Source organism: Propithecus coquereli, unplaced genomic scaffold, assembly GCF_000956105.1.
Source record: "Propithecus coquereli isolate 6110/MARCELLA unplaced genomic scaffold, Pcoq_1.0 Scaffold875, whole genome shotgun sequence".
NCBI classification, from domain to species: domain Eukaryota; kingdom Metazoa; phylum Chordata; class Mammalia; order Primates; family Indriidae; genus Propithecus; species Propithecus coquereli.
Window position 1 is genome coordinate 501,759 of NW_012155007.1, and position 18,624 is coordinate 520,382.

The window sequence follows — 18,624 nt, forward strand, 5'->3', positions numbered from 1 at the left end:
AAATAATCTTACACGGAAAACAACTACAATGTGTGTCTGCTGAGACGGATTACGTTGTTTTGGAATTAGGAAGGGAATGTGCAGTCTGCATTTTCCTTTCCGACTGTTTTTTTGTTTTGTTTTGTTTTTTAAACTGGCGTCTCCAGCTCTGCAGCTCAGCCTGTGGAACCTAAATGGCCCAGGTCCCAGGAGGTCCCTTCAGAGCCCTGGGCTTCCCCCGGGTTTAGGAAGGCTCTCCACGGGCCCAGGCTGCCGGCGAGTGCAGCTCCAGCCGGCGCCACCTCTGCGGTCTGGGGCGGGGGGACGATCCCAAGGAGGGGCCCCCGCCGCCTGGTAGTGGGGTTCTCAAGTTTTTCTCTCTAAAAATTTAATGGATAGTTTTCCTTTGCTTCTGTTTCTGACTTGATTAAAGAGGAGAAAAAAGGAGTTTGACTACAAGGAGAATAATAGCAGCAGAAGGCGCATCTGGCTTTACTTTTTAAATTCCAGCAAAGTTCGTGTTTTGTTGTTGTTTTCCTTCATTTGACAGCGATCCTGTGAACTTCTCCTCCGGGGAAATGGCGCGTCCAAAGCCCGCCAAGCCCAGCCTGCGAACTTTAGGATTTATGAGAGTAACATTTTAAGCAAAACCTCGACAGACACAAACTCAAAGGAAACCGTGCGCTCCTTAAGTCAAAGGCATCTGTTCTCATAGCAGCGCTCGGTTTGCTGTTTGTAACCAGCGTTGAGAGCAGGATTTTTAAACATGGAAATGGATAAAAGAAAAGCAAAGCCAAGTCCCGCGGTCCTCCGACTCCTATTCATTATCTCCGGCAGCATATGGACCACTCCCCCACTTGTCCTCGCCCTTTCTTCCGCAGAAGCAAAAGCAACCAAGCCTGTCCCGCTTCATAGCAAACCCACTCTTTGTGCCCGAGCGGTGCCACCACCACCACTTCCTCCTCCTCCCGCCGCCTCCTCCCGCTCGCCGCCAGCTTTCGCTCCGGCTTGGAGGCGGCGGGCTCCCTTTGCGCCGGGAAGCCGGTGCCGCGATTGGGCGACGGTCCCTGAGCCTCCAGTTCTGCGTCGGTTTCAAGGCTCCTCCCTCCTGGTGAAAGACAGACTGCGGGGCGCCTGGAAACCGGTCGGAGGGCGCGCGAGGGAGAGGAGAGGGAGCGAGTTGAGGGATTGACACAAATGGTCAGGCGGCGGCGGCGGAGGCGGAGGCGCAGGGGGGAGCCGAGGCCGCTGCGCTGCGGAGAGTTGCGCGCTCCACGGGGCCGCGGCCACTAACGCGGCGCCGCCAGCCGGGAGCCAGCGAGCCGAGGGCCAGGAAGGCGGGACACGACCCCGGCGCCCCCGAGCCGCCAGGGCTCTCCCCGTCGCCCGCACTTCATGAATCGCAAGTTTCCGCGGCGGCGGCGGCTGCGGGACTCAGAGCAGGAGCCGGGGAAGCGGGCCGAGCGCGGCTCGGGCTCGACAGACGGCACCGGCGCAGAGATCTCCCTGGCCGCAGGGGGAGCCGCCGCCGATAGTGCCACTGCCAGCCCCAGCGGAGCGCGGCCAAGAAAGGAGCCCAGAAAGTATGGCTGAGGAGGAGGTGCCTAGGAAGTCCCGGGCCGCCGGCGGCGGCGCGAGCTGGGAACTTTGTGCCGGGGCGCTCCCGGCCGGGCTGGCGGAGGAGGGGAGCGGGGACGCGGGCAGCCGCCGCCGCCCCCCAGCCGACCCCCGGCGATTGGCGCGCCGGCTGCTGTTGCTGCTTTGGCTGCTGTTGCTGCTTTGGCTGCTGGAGGCTCCGCTGCTGCTGGGGGTCCGGGCGCAGGCGGTGGGCCAGGGGCCAGGCCAGGGGCCGGGGCCGGGGCAGCAACCGCCGCCGCCGCCACCGCCGCCTCAGCAGCAGCAGAGCGAGCAGCAGTACAACGGCGAGCGGGGCATCTCCATCCCGGACCATGGCTATTGCCAGCCCATCTCCATCCCGCTGTGCACGGACATCGCGTACAACCAGACCATCATGCCCAACCTGCTGGGCCACACGAACCAGGAGGACGCGGGCCTCGAGGTGCACCAGTTCTACCCGCTGGTGAAAGTGCAGTGTTCGGCTGAGCTCAAGTTCTTCCTGTGCTCCATGTACGCGCCGGTGTGCACAGTGCTGGAGCAGGCGCTGCCGCCCTGCCGCTCCCTGTGCGAGCGCGCGCGCCAGGGCTGCGAGGCGCTCATGAACAAGTTCGGCTTCCAGTGGCCAGACACGCTCAAGTGCGAGAAGTTCCCGGTGCACGGCGCCGGCGAGCTGTGCGTGGGCCAGAACACGTCCGACAAGGGCACCCCGACGCCCTCGCTGCTACCAGAGTTTTGGACCAGCAACCCCCAGCACGGCGGCGGAGGGCACCGCGGCGTCTTCCCGGGGGGCGCCGGCGCGTCGGAGCGAGGCAAGTTCTCCTGTCCGCGCGCCCTCAAGGTGCCCTCCTACCTCAATTACCACTTCCTGGGGGAGAAGGACTGCGGCGCGCCCTGTGAGCCGACCAAGGTGTACGGGCTCATGTACTTCGGGCCCGAGGAGCTGCGCTTCTCGCGCACCTGGATTGGCATCTGGTCAGTGCTGTGCTGCGCCTCCACGCTCTTCACTGTGCTCACGTATCTGGTGGACATGCGGCGCTTCAGCTACCCCGAGCGGCCCATCATCTTCCTGTCCGGCTGTTACACGGCCGTGGCCGTGGCCTACATCGCCGGCTTCCTGCTGGAGGACCGGGTCGTCTGTAATGACAAGTTCGCCGAGGACGGGGCGCGCACGGTGGCACAGGGCACCAAGAAGGAGGGCTGCACCATTCTCTTCATGATGCTCTACTTCTTCAGCATGGCCAGCTCCATCTGGTGGGTGATCCTGTCTCTCACCTGGTTCCTGGCGGCCGGCATGAAGTGGGGCCACGAGGCCATCGAGGCCAACTCGCAGTATTTTCACCTGGCCGCCTGGGCTGTACCGGCCATCAAGACCATCACCATCCTGGCACTGGGCCAGGTGGATGGCGATGTGCTGAGCGGAGTGTGCTTCGTGGGACTCAACAACGTGGACGCGCTGCGTGGCTTCGTGCTGGCGCCGCTCTTCGTGTACCTGTTCATCGGCACGTCTTTTCTACTGGCCGGTTTCGTGTCGCTCTTCCGCATCCGCACGATCATGAAGCACGATGGCACCAAGACCGAGAAGCTGGAGAAGCTCATGGTGCGCATCGGCGTCTTCAGTGTGCTTTACACCGTGCCAGCCACCATCGTCATTGCCTGCTACTTCTACGAGCAGGCCTTCCGGGACCAGTGGGAACGCAGCTGGGTGGCCCAGAGCTGCAAGAGCTACGCCATCCCCTGCCCTCACCTCCAGGCGGGTGGAGGCGCCCCGCCGCACCCGCCCATGAGCCCCGACTTCACGGTCTTCATGATCAAGTACCTTATGACGCTGATCGTGGGCATCACGTCGGGCTTCTGGATCTGGTCCGGCAAGACTCTCAACTCCTGGAGGAAGTTCTACACGAGGCTCACCAATAGCAAACAGGGGGAGACCACCGTCTGAGACCTGGGGCTCAGCTCATTCCCAGCCCTCGGCCGAGTCCCGGGCACCCCCCAAAGCCAGCGCCTTGGAATCCATGCAAGCCTGGCTGCTCGAGGCTTCCTCACTAGACACTCACTTTCGAAGGCCCCTTTTAACAACACGGCTCCTGCAAAAGCTTCCATCCCTAAGCCAAACTAGGGCCCGACTGCCAGAGGGGGGATGGACCGACCTCTTGCCCTCACACTCTGGTACCTGGACTGTACGCTTTTATGATTGTAAATAGCCTGTGTAAGATTTTTGTAAGTATATTTGTATTTAAATGATCCATCACGAGTTTTTCTTTAAAAAAATTTTTTTTAATTATTTAGTGCAGTTTAACCATTTGAGGCTTTTCCTTCCTGCCCTTTTCGGAGCACTGCAGAGGAGATGAAACCGGAGCACACTGGCGAGGGCTCTTTCTAGTCCTCCCGCGCCCCTCCCTGCGGCGGGGGCTCAGGCCTGCCAGGGCGTCTGCCCCGGGGCGAGGTCGGCACTGCGGGGTGCAACTCGGGCCCTGCGGCCGGGTCACCTCCCGCCTCCTCCTGCACCCCCCTTCCTTTCCTTACTCGGGCTGGGGCCTCTTAAGGTACAGAACTCCACAAAGCTTCCATATCTGGAGGTGGCCCCTGCCCATTCCTCCCGGGTTCAGCGGCAGATTGCTAAGGCCTGTCCCTTTGACTTCCTGAAGCTGAATTTTAACTGTTGAGAACCTTTCCCCAAATTCCTGGGGGCCCACGGGTGTGGGCGCTGGCAGTTGCAGCTTCCCTCCACGCTCGCCTCCAACGTCCAGACACTCCCTCCTTCCACCTAAGTGGTTAGAGGGTGAGTGGGATAACCATTGCCAAACTTTTTAAAGTCTAATTTTTGGTGAATGAGCTCATTTCATTCTCTAGTGTCTAAAACCTGGTATGGGTTTGGCTAGCCAGCGTCATGGAAAGATGTGGTTACAGAGATTTGGGAAGAGGCACGAAGCTTTGTGTGGATTGGAAGAGACTGAAGATAGGGGTTATAAAATGTTAATTCTAATTGCATACTGATGCCTGGCAACCTGCCTTTAGGAATGAGACATCCCGAGTTTAGATTTTACCCTTCTGTAAAATGGAAACGTTGAGGTCACCTGGAAAGTTTTGTTAAGGAGTTGATCTTTGCTTTTCTTAATAGGACAGCAGAACTAAATATAAATTAAATAGAAACTTAAAGGAGATTTCAGTGTAATGGACTTCCTCCAAATGAAATGCTATTTTCTTATTTTTAATCAAATAATAATCAGACATATATCAGAAGCTTTAAAATGGAAAAGTTGTACACTTGCAACATTTTATTTTGATTGTTACTCAGCAACACATTCTGAGGGAGAAACAGTCCACACTACTACTAATAACCTGCTAAGATTTCAGGAGGTAAAGGAGGTGGAATAATTGATGGGGTCAGCTCCTGAAATAAACAAAATATGGGCGTGCATGCTAAAGGTAAAGTGTGTGCAGGCCTACTACATTAAATCCTGTGTGCTCCTTTTTTGGATTTACAGCAATGTGTCAAATGTAAATCTTTCAAAGCCATTTAAAAATATTCACTTTAGTTCTCTGTGAAGAAGAGGAGATAAGCAATCCTCCTGATTGTATTGTTTTGAACTTTGAGAGTTTATCAAAATGCCAGTACTTAGAACCTAAATTTATCTATGTCTGTCCTACCCTACAATGACATTGGTCTTTGAATTTGGTATGCATTTATTCTGTTCACTATCACAAAATCATCTATATTTATAGAGGAATAGAAGTTTATATATATATATATAATACCATATTTTTAATTTCAGAAATAAAAAAATCAAAGTTTTGTACAAAATTATATGGTTTTTGTGCCTGAAAATAATAGAGCTTGAACTCTCTGAACTATCTTTACATTTTATGATGTCTCATAGCCAGTCCTATAGTATAAACATTCAGGAATTCAATGAAAAAGCCTACCCTTAAACCTTCAGAACAGTCTTTCCAAAGAATTACTCTATTTGTATTGGTATGATTGACATTTGTGAAGTCCCAAGAAAATACCTGTTTTCCTGACAGTAAAAAATACAAGTTTGCAAGTTATTTCTTTACTTAAAGAGGAATATTAAAAGAGAACTCTAATTTTAATGTTAAAGATTTTTTTTCTTTCAAGGGGTAAATTTACATGACTTTTTATAATATAGAGGTTTATTTTTAAACCATCACCTTTTTTCACAATTTTTGTGAGCTACTATCTTATCTCTTCCATAATCTTGGATATCGGAAAACCATAAATAGACAATAAATGGGTAACTGTGCTTATAAGCATTTTAAATAGCAGTTGGGTTTATGAGGCTGTTTTGTTTGCTTCTGAAGAATACATTTTTTATTATTGTTCAAGGGACTTTCTCCGGAGAAATTACCTAGTTGGTCTACTCTGAGTTAGAATTTATATGTGTGTGTGTGTGTATATGCATGTGTGTATATATAGAAAAGTATACACACATTAATTTTTATAGAGATGCCAAGTTTACTTGTACATTTCATAATATGAAAATACAGTTATGAGAAGTGAAAAATGCTAGATGGAAAGCCTCAAATATCTTTACAGATGAAAGATATCTTTACTAAATTTTCCCATGAAAATATTTTGTGATAAAATGACAAGGGACTAAAATGAAGATCATTGATACGATAGAGTTACTTTCATGGTTTTAAGGCAATGGTCTTATAAATCATTATCATTATTCATTTTAAGGCAAATGAAAAAAATTAAATCTTATTGAAAATCTAGTGTTTGATTTTAAGTACCAAGATGCAATTTTATGGTCCTTTATTCTTTGTTACATTAATGTAATGTAGAAGATATCTGAGAAGGTTTTATTGTATAGGCACACAAAAAAAATAGTAATTCTTAGGCCAAATTAAAACATATCTCCTCACTAGGTAGTTTAATTAGATAATTTCCATGGAAAAAATGTTTTTAAGATTATTATTCTCTATCCAAGGAGTGAATGTTAAAGCAGTTGTATTGTGGGTGTCCTTAAAATGATATAACTATAAATTTGATGCAAAAAGGTTTTATATGCTGAATTTAAATAGTTTTAGAAGACATTTTTAAGTCACTACCAGGTTTTGCTTTTAGAAAACAATTTGTTTAGAATTATGTAGCATATAGAAAACGAGTGTATTCTTTTGTTTCTTTCAATACTGGTGGCAAAATAGGACTTCCCTGGAAAACCATAAAGCTACTGGGGATATTGTCCCATTAGCATGCTGTTTCCATGACAAACCCTATTTTCAGATGACTTGATTTGCGTATTGTTTTTTTAACCGACAATCCATTGGAGTCAATTTCCCCCCTCACAGTGTTTCATTTAGCTTTTAAAGTAAATATATAAGTAGTATGAAAGCCTCCCAACAGTCTTTAAAAACACACACAAAAAACAATTTTTCACTTAGACTTTGTGGGGACAGAGAGTCATATTTTTCTCAGAGCCAGCCAGTATCAAACAGATGTGAAAGAGCTGGACCAGATTTTTCAGCTTGTCCTCTGGTAGTCACTTGTCTGCCTGAGTTTACTGTCCTGCTCCTTTTGTCTCCACTGTTAAGTACTGAAGCCTTCTGCTGTAGTTGCATCATTCCTGAAATCCAGCATTTAACTTGGAAAGGAAACCACAGTGAAGTGTTGGTGTCCGATTAAGAAAAAAATTGACAAAATCACAGACGATTTCAGGACTTGGGTGGCTTCGGATTGCTCTCCCTGATAGCATGTTTCAATCTTGTTACACATTTTTTTAGGGTGCCATATTTACTGTGTGTGTGTTTGTGTTCAACTTTGGCTACTCTTGCTTCTATTGATTTCTAATACATCTGTTGTCTATAGGCTATATTTTACATAATGCACATGCAATTAATTGAAACCAGTGGTATGATATTGGATATCCCTGATACATTTCTGATTATATATAATATTCTATGTAACTGGGGCCTAAGAGATTAGAAACAAAATGTGGCCATTACATAGAGGTGGACACTAATGATATTGTCACTGAATACTTTACAGAATACACTAATATCAAAATCTTACAGGATTAATCTGTAGGAGCCAAAATAAGACACTGACTATATGTAAGAATACTCTAGTTAAATGACTAAAAAGGGATTGCAATACTATCTTAAATTAAAGACTATTAAAGTCCTTACATTTGAAATGGGATCTTACGAGGGAAGTGCCAAACAAGATAAAGTTTATTTTGATGACTCCCAAGATATATATCTATATTTTGAACTGTTGGCCAATGCCAATTTCCCTTAAAATTTGAAAAACAGTACTTGAGTTTCAACCCTGACTCAGAATTCCCTTAAACTTTTGGAGCTTAAATATTTTTATCCACTTTGGTCATACCCTTTGACAATGGGTATGTTAAACCATAACACTTACAGTGACAAAACACCTTGTTTAGAACCTGGCAATTAGAACACAGATAATCTCTAAACTAATTGTTCTAAGTTTTGTCGTGATTTGTGTTGACAAGGTGTCTCTAGTACATGACAGACTCAAGTTACTATTCAAATATAACACTTCCTTTGGGATTTTTTTTTTTATAGGTTGGTTTGGGACCCTAATAATGGGTCAAACAAAAGGATTTCTCAAAGAAGTCTTTCTCATGTAATGCAATGGATAAGCTCAATTACAATTTATAAATACATCTTACAATGAACATATAATAAATATTCTGTGGGTCAGAATCAGTTTTATGAGTCAAGCAGATTCTTAAACTGCTTGAAGAAATAAGATGCCATTTTTCCAATAGAGATTTCTTTAAATAAATCTTTTTATTTTTAAATGGTAGTATTCTAAGAGATATATTTTTGAATGATAAATTTCAAATAACACTGCATTTTCTGGAGGTATTATTAATATACAAGTTGAATGCCATAACTGTATAACTAATTATTCTAAAAGCAAGATATCAGAATACCATTGATTTGCACATTTTACACACATTTTTTAAAAGATGAAAGCAACTTACTTGAAAACAATTTTTAAGTTTTAAAATTTATAATATGATTGCATGGTACTTAAATGTCTTTACAATTATATAAATGGTAGTATTCTAAGAGATATATTTTTGAATGATAAATTTCAAATAACACTGCATTTTCTGGAGGTATTATTAATATACAAGTTGAATGGCATAACTGTATAACTAATTATTCTAAAAGCAAGGTATCAGAATAGCATTGATTTGCACATTTTACACACATTTTTTAAAAGATGAAAGCAACTTACTTGAAAACAATTTTTAAGTTTTAAAATTTATAATATGCATATTTTATATAAATATCTCAAGAAATTTCATTCATACTATAAAATTTCAAAACATGTTCATAGCAATACAGTGATTAACATGAAAAGGAACCACTATTGCTGCTTTGATATAGTTCTCTATGGCCTGGATTACTTTTCTTTCCTTTTTAAAAACCAGGTATCCTCTAATTTGTGGATATCTCCATGTGTCAGATCTCAATACCTGTTTGAATTAAATTTGCAGGGGAATAACTACAGGATCCCCCCATAGAAAAAGTGTGGCCTTTATTTCCTTTCAAGTTGGCAGCATGTCCTTGCTTAAATGAGGCACTCTGAGACAGACCGTTCTCTTGCCCTTGGAAATGCTTGTCTTCACAATTGCGGCAGCAAATATCTGGAAGTCATACAGACTGCTTAGATGCATAGTACAAATACCATATGCTACTTGATCATTACAAGGATTTTTGTTTTCTTAAAAAGTAGATTTAGGGAGTATTCTTCACCCTGTATTTCCAACTCTTGGAAAACATTTTAAAAAGTTAACTTCAACAAATATTAATATTTTTTCAAAAACTCAAAACTCCTTGGATAGATTAGCCAACGGTCAAGGTTTGCCTAGGACTGAGGGGTTTCTTGGGATGTGAGACTTTCAGTGGTAAAACCAGGAAAAGTCCTGAGAACACTGGGTGGTTGGTAACCCTATTGCATGGATTAAATCGTGCTTCCACAAAATGGAGTAAAAGCTTATATGTTGGTCACTGGTCAAGCATTAAAAGTACTCCACTGTGGCTATAGCATTTTTTTTTTTTTTTTTACTACCAGATGAAAAGCCAATGAACAGTCTTTACAGTGAGTACCAATCAATAGAAGTTGAGTGGAACATGAAGATACAATGGAACAAACCACATTGAATATCTCGGCCATTCTGCCTTCAGCCTTTGCCTTCTGAAGAAATCAGGCATAGATACAGGGATCTAACCAGCCACTGAACCCTCAGGAAATCAGGTTAAATTGCTATTTTTAGAAAAGACTCTCAAAAGTATTCTCTTGGAATGAATAGTTTTTAATGGATATTAAAATTTATCAGATTGTTAGGAACAATTAGGTTTTGCATATGTTTATATTTGTTTTATTTTCCTGTATAATAATGCACTCCATTGAAGTGAAATTACAAACTCAAGCAGAAATTGCCCCAAATGGCTATACATCAACATGATTTATTTGTCATACTTTTTCTCACAGGTAAGTAGAGTTAGCACCCATGCTTTTCCCCAAATGAAAAGTTGTATCTACAAGAAGGAAAAACAAGTAAACTAGATCTTAAAATTATACTGTGATTATTGGGAGGCCAAGGTGAGAGGATCACTTGGGGCCAGGAGTTTGAGACCAGCCAGAGCAAGAGTGAGATCCTGTCTTCGTAAAAAATAGAAAAATTAGCCCGACATGGTGGTGTGGTGGTGCCCACCTGTGGTCCCAGCTACTCAGGAGGCTGAGGCAGGAAGATCACTTGAGCCCAGGAGCTTGAGGTTGCAGCAAGCTATGATGATATTACTTCACTCTAGTCCAGGTGACAGATGCCCTGGCTCAAATTTTCTTTTTTTTTAAATTTAAAAAATTATACTGTGATTATTTAAAATTGTAGAATGCACTGTGTGGACCATGCAATCCATGACCTTTAGATTTCTATATGAAACTCTTCAATCAGAATTAGTCTACCCCTTTTTTGAGTTCAATGTCATTTCTTATAAATGCTCATAAAATTGCAGTGCTCTTTATTGTTGAAATCACAACATTATCTATGCTATGTCTTAATTAAATTCAATGTAAACAAATAAAAAAGACAGGCAGATTATGTCATTACTTCAAGAGGTACCTACACATTAGGCTCTAGAGCTGATTCTCAACAGGGGGCAATTTTGCCCCCCAGGAGACATTTGGCAATATCTGGACACATATTTGTTAGTCATGATTGGGGATGGGGGTGCCATGGCCAAGGATGCTACGAAACATTCTGCAATGCACAAAACACCCTCTGACAACAAAGAATTAGCTAATCCAAAGTGCCAAAGTCAAGAAACCCTGCTCTAGAGGAATAAATAAAAATGTGAAATATATTAAATTTATAAAATACAATTGATAAAAATATGGATTTACTGTGTATACAACATGGGATTTATTTTTGACCTGTAAATTTTCTTTTAAATTGATGAATAGAGGATTTTGTATTTTAAAATGGGAGTCTGCCAATCTCCTCGTTAGCCAGCAAATTAATAAACTTCTCATTCCATTTCCTCAAACCACTTGTCCACATTCTTCTGATGTGGTCTCGAGGACAAGTGCTGAACTTTTGGTAACAGAATTTGGTATCCTAGGGTGGGCCCACTGGCTCCCTGGTGGAATGGCACCCCACAACTGCTGGAAGAGGCAGAAAGCAGCCCCCGGGTCAAAGCCATGGATCTCTGAGGGTAGGAGCAACTTCTTTTCAAGATGAGAGAGCAAGGGACAGCCCTGGTGGCTGCCAGAGCCCGTTTTAGCTCCAGAGAACTCCTGTCTCTCAACTTCTTTTCAAGATGAGAGAGCAAGGGACAGCCCTGGTGGCTGCCAGAGCCCGTTTTAGCTCCAGAGAACTCCTGTCTCTCTCCGCAAAGTAGACAGTGCTCCCTGCAACCTGAACTGAGTTGAGGAGGAGGAAACAGACTTGGGAAGCATGGCAACAGCTATGACCATTTGTAAGTAAAGTTGCAGGACGCCAAGACCATGTTTCCACCCATATGAAGTGAGGAGGGGTTCGGACCTCCCTGTTGGATTTGTCTTGAGGCACGAATTTGGGGTTGGAAGTCAAGTGGTTGAGTGAAACCAGGGATCCTGGTTTGGATTGAACTCATTTGAGATTCCCAGGGAACCAGGGGGATTGGGAGATGCTGGTTCTTTCATCTGAGAGAATTTGGTTCTCAGTTTGTCCCGTTTTGGATTAGGAGATGATGATTCTCAATTGAGAATATGGTTCTTGTTTTGTGGTTCCCATTTGGTCGGCCGTGGCATTTTGTGTTAGGGATTCCCTGTATTGTCTGTGTTTGTTTGTTTGTAAAGTTTTGTTGCACCATAAGGAAGTTCTATCTAAAAGTCCCTTGGGAAAATTTTTGGCTGAATGGTCAACTTATAGCTGCAAACTTATGTCTAAAAGTTATGGTTTTATTGTAATCCAGTGTATGTGCTGGAGTGTGAGGAAAAGTGGCTGTTAAATGAAAATTCCCATTTGATTGATAGGCTGCGGCATTTTAGATTGTTGGTGTTGGGAATTCCCTATGTTGTTTGTGTTTGTGTTAGTTTTTGTCTGGTGAGTTTTTGTACCTATGTCTGAAGATCTTTGTGATACTGCTCATCTGGAGTGTGAGGAAAAGTGGTGGTTGGTACCGCTTGTATGGAGTGTGAGGAAAAGTGGTGGTTGATGGTCCATGGTTTATTCTGAGCTGTTGTTTTTTTTAAAATTCAGAGCTCAGATGGTTGATCTGTGACTATAGGGTTAAAATGTCAAGTCTCAAGCTCTCTGCTTGAGATAAACTCATTGTTTATGGTATACAAAATGATCTATGTTTGTATGATTTTTGATATATGAGATCTTCCCGCCCCTGCCGGAACCCCCAGAGCTGGCCAGGGTGAGGCACAGGGTGGGACCACAGTCCAGGGGTGGACCTGGAAGGAAGGAGTACTGGCACAGGTGGCCAGCTGCCAAGTGGTGCAAAGCAAGGGGGACGGAACGCCTGTTGCTGCTACCATCTTGGCACCATGTGAGGGGTCTAGGAGGCCATCACCTAAACTAACTCTTCAATTTCATGCCCAGTAAATGATGACTTGGGGTTCAGAATGGTCTCTCTCAGCAGCAAACTCAATTTGGGCCAGAGGGAACCCATAGCTGGGTGGGCAATTTGTGGCAATATCAGATAGGGGCTTAAATATGCAAGAACAACCAGCAAAGTCCTTTGAGACAGTCAAAAGGAATGGGCAAAAAAGCCGCCCAGACTGACTTTTTGTAAAGAAGAAGGACCTTGAAAGGAACAATTGCTCAAAAGTTGCAAAAGCCTCCAGGTAGCAAGAAGCCCCCAGGAGAGAACTTTTTTTTTTAAGTCCAGGCTTTAGATGGCGAAGGAGGGGGCCAGAGCCCCCTGCCTCCAAATATCCCCACAGGAGCCCTGGAAAAATTGACAGTGAGGTTTAGATTGGTGCCAACCTGCATGGACAGAAGCAGTCCAGTGGGGGGCCCCTTCCCCAGGCCACAGCCCTGACCCTGGCACCAGCCATACCTGGCCAGACAGGGAGCAGTCGGGGAGGGGCCGGGCAGCAGTGAGGCTGCCTAGGCAAGCGGCTGAGGAACTTGAATGGTACTCAGTTACATTTATTTGTTTTTTACTTTATTTTTTTAATTTTTTTTTTTAATTCAGGATATTATGAGGGTACAAACATTTTGGTTCCATGAAATGCATTTGCCTCGCTCAAGCCAGGGCCACAAGCATGTCTTTGCCCCATACAGTGTACCCTGTCTCCATTAGCTGTGGGTTTACCCCCCCACCTCCTCTACCCCCGCCCCCCACCTGACTGGCGCCCAGTGAGTATTACTACCATGTGAGCACCTTAGTGGTACTCAGTTACATTTAAATGGAAGGATCCTCAGGCTGTGTTGCCTCATGGGTTTAAAAGGGCTCTCCTGTTCTGTGTGACAGAAGCTTGGGAGAGGACTTATGGGATCTGCAATTGGACAGATTTATAAACTTGTAATAACTTACCTGGGGTTCCTAACAATGGCTGAATCCCAGACTTTGGACTGATGATAAAGCCCTTGTATGGAAAAAAACAAGGAATGTGCCTTAGAGTCTCAGTATGGATGCTGAGAGGCATCCCACGGCCAGTGAGTGGCAGGTCAAAGCCACTGAACAATATTGTGAGAGGATGGCCTCTTGGCCTCTGTGCAGGAACAGCTACTTGTGAGTTGTGTCTATTCTCAATCCTGCCACCCTTTTGCCAGCCATAGAGAATGAGCCTTTACAAGGTGACTGTTCAGAGGTTCTGGAGGATGTATATTCTAGCAGGATAGATCTGTCAGATCAGCTGATGCCAGAGCAAGACTGGAATCTTTTTCACTGATGAGAGCAGCTTTATGGACAACAGGGGGCTGGATATGCAGTGATCACAGCAGTGGCACTGCCACCTGGGACTTCAGCCCAGGAAGCTGAGTTGCAGTTATTGAGAGGAAAAAGGTAAATGTTTGTACAGACTCTAAATATGCTTTTATGATTGTGTGGGCTTATAGTGCCATTTGAAAGAAAAGGGGTCTCCTGACATCAGGAAATAAAAATATTAAGTATGCCACTGAAATAATGGCCTTGATACAGGTGGTGGCTGAACCCAAGCAGGTGGCCAGCAAGGCAAAAAGAAGTCAGGCCACTGGCAGAGCTGCTGAGGAGGCCACTGGAGAGGATCTGTTCCTTGGGGCCTTGATACCCTGGCTAGATTTAGACCTCCTTAAAAACTAAAGACTGGGGCTCTGACATTTGGGATGGCACAGCTAAATGGAGACAGAATTCTCGTAGACTTGTCTGCTACCCAAAGCTTTGGTTCAGCCTCTTACGAGGCACCTACATGAATATACACGTTGGAAGCATAATGCCTTGTTGGATTTGGTGGGACCTCATTTGAGAGGAGGTCATGAGATTGTTTTAGCCAAAGATGGGATTATGGGATTAACCAGAACTTTTAAAAACTCTGTACTTCTGCTCAGTTGCTACTACTGTAAAATGGGAGTCTGCCAACCTCCTCATTTGCTGGGAAATTAATAAACTTCTCTTTCCTTCTCCTCAAAAAAAAAAAAAAGTTGATGAATAGCATGATTATATTGCAGAGTAGTTAATGTCTTTGAATTTCAGCTTGCTATAACAAAATGCCATAGACTTGGTGGCTTAAACACGGCATTTGTTAGTATTCCGATATTACACTTCAGATTCCACATTTCCATTTTCATTCCCACATTTCCCTGAATTATGAAAGGTGTTCTTGTACAGGAGAAGAACTCTGGCCTTGGAACCAGAAAACCTGAGGTCCAGTCTTGACTTACGTGGTTAAGGGACCTTGAATAAGTCTGACCCACAGGATCTAATGAAATAATAGATGTAAAAGCACTTTAATAAACAGTGAAACTCTGTACAGATGTGAGAATTATCATTCACATTAAGCTAATTAAGGAGAAGGTTGAGCAGTCTGAAGGCTTCTGCTTAGCTTTGGCTGCCTCCCCTTTAAAAAAGGATGCTCCAATCACTGAAGGAACACACAATGACTGGGGGCCTTTCTGCCATCCTCCTGGTCGCCTGTCCTCTGACTTTATCACTACACTTGGGTTCTTCTGGACATACCTAGGATATTTTACACTTTTTATTTTTTCCAGACTCTGGTTAAACTTAATATGAATCAGTCTGCAGTGCAGTTGCTATGACATTTGGGTGGGGCTAAGTCCTAGTTAGGAGAAAGGCTCTTATTAATACTTGAGAGGGCCGGTATGGGGCAAGAATTCTGTTACAGGAGTGTTCTGAGGTTAGAGGCAGGGGGACTTAAGAGTATGTTCTAGGTCCAAATGTGGCAAATTCACAGGCAAACATTCTGATTGAGAGCCCCCACAGAGTGACGTGGGTCCCCAGGAGCTGTGTTTGTCTGTTTGTTCACTGATAAATGGGGGTAAATGTGAGGAGCATCTTGGGGGTGGTTCATGTCCTGAAGCCAGACAAGTCGGGGTCATTTCACATTAGAAGAGGGGAAAAGGAAGGGGTAAAATGAAAACCAAAGTCAACCACTCTTTCCTGGGGCTGGCCCTGGTGGGAGTGAGTAGAAGAATTGAGTGGAAACATCTTTTGAGTAGGGTCATAACCCTGAATTGGAAACATGATCTTCTTCCCTATTCTCCTCCTTTAAAAAAGAAATCAATTTCAAGATAATAGGGAACTGGACAAAGAAGTTGAATGTCTTCTTGGAAAGAATGTTGGACTTGCAAGACCTGGCTTGAATCCCAACCAGCTCTTAGCCTCAGATCCATTTATCTAAAATGGCAATAATTATAATTTTTTTACTAATTCATTTGGCTGTTGGGAGGACCAAAGAAATGATGTATATAATGGTATTTTTAGCAGTAGTGTCATCTATAAATCTTAAACTGTTCTTCTCCACCCTGCATATTTCTTTTCTCTCTTCCTCTTCTCCCTATTCTTCTCCTCTGCATCCTTCCTTTTCTCTTCTCTCTTTTCCCCCCTAACTCTGTCTATCCTCTCTCCTCCTTCTGTTGTTTACCATTACCTATGATGGAAATTTAGAAGGCATGAGACAAACTAATGACCATATTTTTCCTGCATGTCTTTTCAGGATAAATATGTTTTATGAGACTTATTTTATTTATATAAATGAGTAAGTTAATGAGCAACATTAAGGTCAAATGACACAAATAATGTAGTGTGTTAATCAACCATTGATGTTGCTCTTAAAGCATAAGTGCATTTCCATGCATTAATGTATGCTTTGAGAAACACTACAATCAAGCACTGCATAATGACATTTTGGTCAATGTCAGACAACATATAGGATGGTGGTCCCATTAGATTATAATATCACATTTTTACTATACCTTTTCTACTTTTAGATATATTTAGATAACACAAATATTTACAGTTGTGTTACAGTCACCTACAGTATTCAGTACAGTAACATGCTGAACAGGTTTGTAGCCTAGAACAATAGGCTATACCATAGAGCCTACATATGTAGGAGACTATACTATCTAGGTTGGTGTAAGTACACTCTATAATGTTTGCACAATGGCAAAATCTCCTAAGGCTGCATTTCTCCAAAAATATCCCTGTCATTAAGTGATGCATGGCTCCACAGTAGTCCCCCCTTATCTGTAGTTTCAATTTCTGAGGTTTCAGTTACTCACAGTCAACCATGGTCTGAAAATAGGTGAGTACTATACAGTATAACGAAACAATTTGAGAGTAAGAGAGTATGTACATTCACATAATTTTAATTATAGTATATTGTTATAATTGTTCTATTATTATTGTTGTTAATCTCTTAGTGTTCCTAATTTATAAATTAAACTTTATCATAGATATGTATGTGGAGGAGAAATCATAGTATACATGATGTTCCATACTATACGCCATTTCAGGCATCTGATGAAAATCTTGGAACATATCCCCCATAGATAAGGAGAACCTACTGTATTTCAATTCAATTTCTTTACTGCTGCTGACAATTATGACCTAATTGGTAGGTGGTATACTTGGGTAACATGGCAAAAACCCTCTGAGGTCACTCTAAATCATGACCAGGAAGAGAATCAATTTCTTTTGGGAAATATGCTTCTCTACTATCGGATTGATAACTAATTGAAATTACAGAAGTCTTTTGTTCATCCTCGTTGACTATATTGCCAAAGGGAACTTATTCAATAGCAGTTACGAAAATGTTCCTTTGGTACTACTGAAATGGACTGAATATGTTTTGATGTATTACGTCAAGCAGGGTTGAGGGCTCATTTCAAAAAGGTTGATTGGTAATTTCATTATTTCCACATATAGACTAAGAGCAGGGAACTATTTTAGTGCCTTGGTCACCCCCGTGGTCTAGTGTATTAGTTTTCTATTGCTGCTGTAAGAAATTACCAAAAACTTGAAAACCACAAATTAATCATGGTACAGTTCTATAGGTCAGACATCTGGCACTGGTTTCATTGGGCTAAAATTAAGCTGTTACATTGTTCTGTTTCTTTCTGGAGGCTCTAGGGGAGAATCTATTTCCTTGCCTTTTAGCTTCTGTTCTAGAGGCTGATCCCATAGCTCATGGCACCCTTTTTCTATCTTCAAAGCCAGCAACCCTGGGTTTTCTCTCACCATCTGATTCTTTCTATTTGGAAGTAGTTCCCTACTTTTATGGACTCATGATTAGATCGATACAGGATAATTTCCCCACCTCAAGGTTCTTGACTTTAATCATATCTGCAAAGTCCCTTTTACCATGAAAGGTAATATATTCACAAGTTCCACGGATTAGAGCGTAGACATCTTTGGGGTACCATTATTCTACCTGCTATATCTATGTTTAGCTGTTAGAAAGAGCTAGAAGTGTCTTCTTTTAGAAGCATTCCTACCACATTCTCATTCTTTACAATTCCATTTTTAAAAAACTGACTTTCTGAATTTCTTCTGTTCCACATTTCATTCTCTAAAAATATGTTTCTGCCAATGGTCAGTTCATCATTGATTTCCCCTCTCCCTTATACCATTTTCTGTGAAGAGGTCTGCAGATCAGTCATAATGCTCTAACTCTACCAGATTTCTTTATATTACAGATGTCATCTTTCTTTCTCTTCTTTGCTATGTATCCTCTTGTTTGCTACCCTTTTTTTTACCCTATATGTCTTTTCAATACACATCTCTCTAGATTCATGTTTTGTGTCTGTCCCAGAAATAGATCAGAAAAGGATGATGATTGACTAATGTCAACCCTTTTCTCCCAAGTGAACACGTGCAATCCCACTCTTTTTTACTATAGGTGATATAACTGGTTTTCATCAGAAACACTTCTGTCAACTGATTGCATTTTTTGCTCTTTGGTGAGGGGCTGGATGTGAGAAATCATCGACATAGTTCTTCTCATCTCTGATTAATCCGATATGTATTTCTAGCTGTGATTATAGATTTTAATTCTTAATGAACTTTCCATCATGTTTATGGAGG

At 43.3% G+C, this 18,624-nt stretch overlaps 1 protein-coding gene across 1 annotated transcript; it reads left to right on the plus strand.

Annotated features, from left to right (window-relative positions):
• Positions 1 to 1,163: 1,163 nt before the first annotated feature.
• On the plus strand, positions 1,164 to 5,398 carry FZD1 (frizzled class receptor 1). The gene has a single exon (XM_012664231.1). It carries the CDS (start codon positions 1,565 to 1,567, stop codon positions 3,533 to 3,535), a length of 1,971 nt encoding a protein of 656 aa, XP_012519685.1. The 5' UTR covers positions 1,164 to 1,564; the 3' UTR covers positions 3,536 to 5,398.
• Positions 5,399 to 18,624: the final 13,226 nt, after the last annotated feature.